General features: G+C 39.6%; 1 gene segment (V, D, J or C); it reads left to right on the forward strand.

Moving 5' to 3' along the window:
- Positions 1-269: 269 nt before the first annotated feature.
- Positions 270-899, forward strand: LOC134482112 (T cell receptor alpha variable 22-like). The segment is given in 2 exon segments: positions 270-321; positions 494-899. Coding segments are annotated over 2 exon segments (348 nt in total).
- The last annotated feature ends 6448 nt before the right edge of the window (positions 900-7347 follow it).

A 7347-nucleotide genomic window follows, 5' to 3' on the forward strand; every position in this document is an offset into this window, starting at 1 on the left:
CCCTTCTTCATGCATTTTCCCCAAACTCCTTATATTACATATTACATTCGAAACACAGTGTCCTGGGCTCTACATCAATGTCCTCCACAGTCCTGAAGCAATTACAGTGCAGAGTCAGGAGGTGGAGGTGGGTGGAGTTCCTTATTCAGATGAATGAGGGAGCTCAGTGACTCAGAGAGAACCTGTAGTCTGTGAGCACAAGTTGTCTGGGTACAAGACTGACCCCCTTCAGAGCTGGAGAGAAGACATCCCAGCAAGTGGACAGGGCCATGGAGAGGAACCTGGGAGCTGTGCTGGGGATTCTGTGGGTGCAGATTTGCTGTGAGTTGTGCTAAGCCCCTATTAGGGATTCTCCAGAGATGTCGGTGGTGGAAGGGGAGAAAGTAGATGAAAATCTCCTGTGCATTCTTCCTCGTGGGTGTTTCATGGGGTATTTGATTGATATGGGTGGATACCTCTCTTTAATTCTGATTTCTTTTTCTGTTTCCAACAGGGGTGAGAGGAGATGGGGTTGAGCAGAGTCCTTCAGCCTTGAGTCTTCATGAGGGAACCAGTTCTGTTCTGAGATGCAATTTTTCTATCACCACTACAACTGTGCAGTGGTTCCGACAGAATCCTAGGGGCAGCCTCATCAATCTGTTTTACCTGGTTCCAGGAACAAAGGAGAATGGGAGGTTAAACTCAACATTCAGTTCTAAGGAGCGCTATAGCACCCTGCACATCAGCAATGCCCAGCTGGAGGACTCAGGCACCTACCTCTGTGCAGGGCAGGCACAGTGCTCCCAGTGAGCCTGCAGCCTTGCCACAAACTGCAGCTGTGTGTGAGACTGCAACCCCTGCCACAGGAAGACTCTGCAGGAGGCTTTGCACAGCTGTGGCTTCATCAGATCCCCACCAATTATAGAGAATGCATTAGGAAAAATAAAAATCTCACTGCAGAAGCGCACAGTTAATTTCATACTGAATAATGTTGATTTGTAGAATGTTAAAAGCTCAGAAACATCAGTGATTAAAATATACACCGCATTTCATCAAATTCTTATGCTATTGTCATAAAATATAACCCCCTCTTAAATAGTGCTGAGTCATTTGGGTCATTTCCCAAAATGAGAACTGAGAGCAACTGTTTCCATCCTCTGTTTCGAGAGCACCAACAACTCTTCCAACTAATCTGCTCAACATGAAGCTAATAAGAGTACTAATTCCTGAAGATATAATAAATTAAGTCATCAAGAGGCAAGACAAACAAATCTTATTATTAAATCAAGACATCATTTCTATTGTTTTTACATTTTAAAAATATAATACATTTAATTATGTATTATAAAAAATATTTTGCTTTAGAAAGAATCAAAGCCAAAAGTTAAATTGTAAATTACAGAGACCTTATTTGCAACTTTTATCACAGTCCTGCTTTTAGCAATGGATCTACCAAAATGTTTATATGTCATAAAATAATATATTTTCATATAACATGTTATATATCTATAAGTAGTATATCTATATATCTATATATATAAGTATACACATGCAAAACCTCATTAAAACAGTGCTTTCAAAATAAAAAGTGAAAAACCTCCCCAATAACATACAATATTGGACAAATTATTTAATTAAATAATTAAATGTAATCTTAACAACTGATTTTCCCCAAGTGTTGGCAGATTATATTGCACAGTTGAAAACACCTGCCTTGCCACTTTCTGTGAGGAACTGGAAACCATCCAGCCTTATACATTCAGGTATTGTCTGTCTATTGCTGTTTTCCCTTTACAACTGCAGCTGAGTGGCTACAATGGTGATGGATTGGCTGAAACCTTTTCTTTCTGGAGCTTCACAGATTGACTGACCCCATTGTGATTCAGACAGCTTCCATCCCTATTGCAACTACATGCCTTTAAAATATAGACTTTTCTGAGCTTCTCAGACAATAAACAATTCCTAATTGCCAGTAAGATTTCTGTGAGCATAGCTAGAAGTGGTGTTACTAGAGTAATAGCCTTTACAGTAAGAATTATTGATTCAGTCATCTCAGAGAGTTCACAAATAGCAACCACTGTAACCATAGATTCTTGGTAGGATATGGCTATTGAATTAGGTTAGATCTAAACATGGAATCATGGTCCAGAAATGTGGTACCCAGAACAGGCTTCCTAACTGATCCAATAGAGCTTTGTCCTAGTTCCATTCCTGATTAGCCTTGACTTGAAAGAGTTTGTCTCATAAACAAATGAGCTAGAGGACTACAGATAGCCATTTTAGATGTTTTCTAGACAAGATATAAAATGAACTTTTATTATTATTATTAATTTTAGTTTATTATTTTGGAATCTCACAGCATATGCCCTGACTATGCTCACCTCTCAATTGTCTCATAGCCATGCCTTCTCCTCTTGACCTCCTCCCACATAAAAGGGGGGAAATGTCCCTTTTGTATGGTCCATATCATCACCAAAGCATCGACAAATTCCTAGTGGCAATACCCCAAAAGGAGAAAGAGTCTTCCTCCTCCTGCATCCATGCCAAAAGCCATCATCTGAAGAGAGCTATGAGGTGTCTGGAGTTAGTTTTCCCATTCCTTACCCTCCCATACTGCAGTGCTGTGGGCCCGGGAGGGGTGGTGTCAGCTCTCCATCATCCATAGCTAGTGCCTCTGTGCGACTGCCACTAAGGAACAGGGCCAACACCTCCCATAGCCTTAGACATTAACATGACTTCAGGCAGCACTGGCTTAGGTGGTAACATAGGTGAAGACATAACACTGACCTTGGGTATATCAGGACCAGTGACCAACTCATGGCCCTCAGTGACTGCATAGTCGAGGAACCTCAACCTGGTCTCCGGTGGTTTACACATACTGCTCACCTCAACATGGCTCCACGAGGGAGCAAAGCCGGAGGACTTCACCAAGGCATCAAGCAGTAGTACAGACTGTGTAAATCCTCATGTTTCTCAGGCTTTTTTGCAGCCTCGGACAGCAGCATGAACCTCCAACAGCAGCATGGAGTCCTGTGGAATCACAGACCACAGTGGTTCTTCAAGGAGGCTCAATTCAAAAAGTGAATCTTTCCTCACCTTGGGCCTCTGTCATTGCCTAGAACCAGGAGGTATCCTCCAGCCAGGGATTAGGCTTCTGTCTCCACCTCACTCCTGCAGGAACCACCAACTTTTATTAAATCCACCATTTTCAGCTATGTATGTTGGGTCTGGAAAGGACATGGTCCAATCTGTCTATTAACTAGAAACAAGAGCTCCAATCTGTGTAACATGGGCACTTGGAGCAAGCAAGTCACAGACTGAACAACTGTTATTCTGTTTTTAATTGAAGATATGTGGTTTTCATGTAATAAATCCTGACCAGAGTTTTGCTTCCGTCATCTCCTACCAGTACCTCCTCACCTCCCCACATAGAACTCTACACCCTCCCTCTATTTTTAGAAAACAAGCAAGCAAATAAACACATCAGAATGGAACAAAAGAAACAATCAGAAAAAAAACACAACCAAAGAAACACATAAGAAGCACCTACACGCAGAGACATGTGCACATACAAAAATCCATAAAAACACAAAATTCAAAACCATCATGTACAAGGAAGTGACAAATATGGTAAACAATGCCAAGACAGAACATCCTGAGAGGATAAAAATATTTCTGAAAATACTTTGGAATTTATTTGAGTTTGCCATCTACTTCTGGACATGAGGTCGCCTTCAAGTGTGGTTTGTATACACAGTCGAACTCTGTTGGAGAAAACTAAGTTCTTCTTTGTGACATTGTCAACTGGAGACTTCTTGTTTAGGCCTGAGCATCATGCCCATTTCCTCCTGTCATTAGTGAAACTCTATCTGTATTTGATCTGTGCAGGCCTTGTGTAGGTTGCCCTTATTACTGAGCTCACAGGTAAATCACTCTTATTGGTTCTAAAAGGCCTTCCATGTCCACTGGCTCTTACAGTCTTTCTGCTTTCTCTTCTGTAAAATTACTTGAGGGAAGAAGTTCAATGGAAACATTCAATTTAGCGCTGGGAGTACCAAAGTCTCTCATTTCCTGTGCATTTTCCAGTGGTGGAGTTGTAGTTCTCTCTGTTTCCATCTACTACGGGGGATGCTTCCCTAATTATGTCCAAACTAGACAATGATCTATGGCTAGAGCAGAAGTCATTATATTGATACTTATCTTTAGGAGAACAATATTTGTTTTTTCCAAGGTCTATGCCCTATCTAGTCTCAAGTTTTGGCCACCAGAGAACAGTGAGGCATAGGTTCCTTTTCATGGAGTGGGCCTTAGTTCCATCCAGAGGTAGTCCAGTATCATTTGTGCCATTATTGCACTAGTGTATCACTTAGGCAGGTCACCATTGTAGGTCAAAGTGTTTAGAGCTGTGTTTGTGTTTATCTCTCTCCTCTGGCAGTGTTCAGAGTACTTCTCTATTCCATGAACGTTATTAGTCCACAGGGGCAAAAACTCTAGTTAGGCAACAGCCTGACATTTCCATTTTTAATGGGATGTGTAAGTATTTTCTTCAACAACAGTGTGTTACCATCAGTTGCTAGAGAGAAATCAATCATCTTGAAAAGTAGGAAATTACTTGAGTTGTTTAAATATTTCCATGGGGCACCTTTGGCTAACAACTCAGATGATACCCATTCTTGGAAGTAGTGGTTTCACTTGTTGGTAAGTGGTATCTAGTTGGTTCTTTGTCTCCCTGTTATTTGATAATTTCATTTAGATTCCATTTACACACGCACACGCACACGCAGATGAATGTATTTATTAAGAAGCCTCCTCTGTAGTAGGTTCCATATGATGTCTCAGTTGGAGCTTAGTTTCTCATCCTCTGTCCCCTCCCTTATCCTCTCACCCCTCCTACTTCCTGTTTAATCCTCCTGTTACATCCTCACTCTGTCTCTTTTACTATCTATTCTATTTTTCCTCTACTCAGGAAAAATAATCCCTCTACCCTAATCACTATCTTATTCTGAACTTCTGTAGGTGTAAAGATTGTAGGAAGCCTGTTGAAGACTTAAAAGCTAATATCCACGTTTAAGCGAATACACACTATATTTGTTTTGGGGGTCTGTGTAACCTTACTCAGGATGATTTTTTTCTAGTTTCAACCATTTACTTGTAAAGTTCATATCTTAATATTGAGTGATATTTCATTGTGTAAATGTACCACATCTTCATTACGTATCCTGGGATCTAGGCTGCTCCCAATTTCTAGTTATTATGACTAGTCAACATGGCTGAGCAAGATTTTCTGTAGTAGGACAGAGTCCTTCAAGTGCCCAAAGTGGGGTAGTTGAGTATTGAAGTGTGTCTACTTCCCTCTTCCTGAAGAATTGTCACACTTGGTTCCATAGTGGCTGTCAAAGTTAGCACTCTCTCCTGCAGTGGATAAGTGTTCCCTTTACACTACATTTCCGCTCACATAAGGTATTTATTTTATTGATTTTGGTTATTCTTACTGATGTAAGGTGAAATCTCATAGAGGTTTTAATTAGCATTTTCCTGATGTCTAAATATGTTGAAATTTTCTTTAAATATTTTTCAGCCATTTGTGTTTTATATTTTGAGAACATTCTGTTTAGATCATACCCAGTTTTACTTAGGTTGTTTCTTTTCCTGATGAGCAGTCTTTTTAGTTGTTTATATTCTGTAGATATAAGTTCTTGTACTAGCTGCTTTTGCGTGTCAACTTGACACAAGCTGGAGTTATCACAGAGAAAGGAGCCTCTCAAGGAAATGAGGAAATGCCTCTATGAGATACAACTGTAAAGCATTTTCTCAACTAGTGATCAAGGGTGTGAGGGCCCATTCTATGTGATGTCATCCCTGGGCTGGTAGTCCTGAGTTGTATAAGAAGCTGAACAAGCCAGGGGAACAATCCAGTAAGCAGCATTCATCCACGTCCTCTGCATCAGCTCCTGCTTCCTGACCCGCTTGAGTTCTGTCCTGACTTCCTTCGATGATGAACAGCAATGTGGAAGTGTAAGCTAAATAAATCCTTTCCTCCAATTTGCTTCTTGATCATGATGTTTGTGCAGGAATAGAAACGCTGACTAAGACAGTACTATATCATGTGTATAATTGGTAGTGATCCTTTCTCCTTCCATAAAGTCCCATATTGTTCAAATCATAATCATGGTGCCTGTGGCCTGTACACATGCTTTTCAGTTTCATGAAGTTCTACTTATCAATTATTGTTTTTAGCAACTGTGCTATTGATGTCCTGACCAGAAAGTGTTTTTCTATACCAATGAGTTCAAGACTTTTCCACACTTCTCTATTAGATTCAGACTATCGTGAGGGTCACAGTGTGATCAAATACCCTGCAACACATATTTGATTTTGTCAAAGGTCTCTTCTGCATCTAATGGGGTTATGTAGTTTTTACCTTTTAGTTTGTTTATGTGTTGGGTTACATTATTGATTTACATTTGTATTGAACCATCCATGCATTAATTACTCCTTTTTCCTTGCAACTTTTAATATTCTTTCTTTGTTCTGTAAGGTCATTGATTGTATTATTAAATGTCATAAGAGAATTTCTTTTCCAGTCCAGTCTTTCTGGTGTTCTGTATACTTCTTGTATCTTGATAGATACCTCCTTTTAGGATAGAGAAATTTTTCTTTATATTTTTGCTGAGAATATTTTCTATGATTTTAACCTGGGTTTCTTCTTTTTTCATTTATCTTTTTATTTGTAGGTTCAGTCTTTTCATTGTGTCCAGATTTCCTGGATATTTTGTTCCATAATTATTTCCAGATTTAACATTTTCCTTGACTGCAGTCTCCATTTCTTCTACCTTATCTTCAGTGCCTGAGATTTCCTGTTTAATGTCTTCTGCTTTCTTTGTATAGCGTGCCCCTGAGGCTTCAGTTTGACTCCCTACATTTTTAATTTCCAGTTTTATCTCAGTTTGAATTTTCTTCAGTGAGTCCATTTCTACTTGCACGTCTGAAATTGTTTTTTTTTCAGTCCACTGCTTGTTTCTGTTTGCACAGACTTCATTAAAGGATTTATTCATATGTTCTTTAGGGTCCTTGGGAAAATTCATAATGTCCATTTGATTTCCTTGTCTTGTGACTCAGCTACATTGCATTTTATGATCTATTTTAGTAGGGTTACTGGGTTTTGGTGAAGACACAGTGTCCTCACTATTAATCACTATGTTTATGTCCAGGTTTTGAGCGGTAGAATGATTGTAGTTCAGTGCATTGATATACAGTTTTGTCTTTGTTTAGTGTATATTTCCTTCTTTTGGTTTCTGTTGAACTATTTGGGTCTTAGTAAATTATGGTTGTCATTGACTGTCTGATAGGGAGTGCTTCTGTGGGTCA

This window comes from Rattus norvegicus, chromosome 15 (genome assembly GCF_036323735.1).
Source record: "Rattus norvegicus strain BN/NHsdMcwi chromosome 15, GRCr8, whole genome shotgun sequence".
NCBI lineage: Eukaryota > Metazoa > Chordata > Mammalia > Rodentia > Muridae > Rattus > Rattus norvegicus.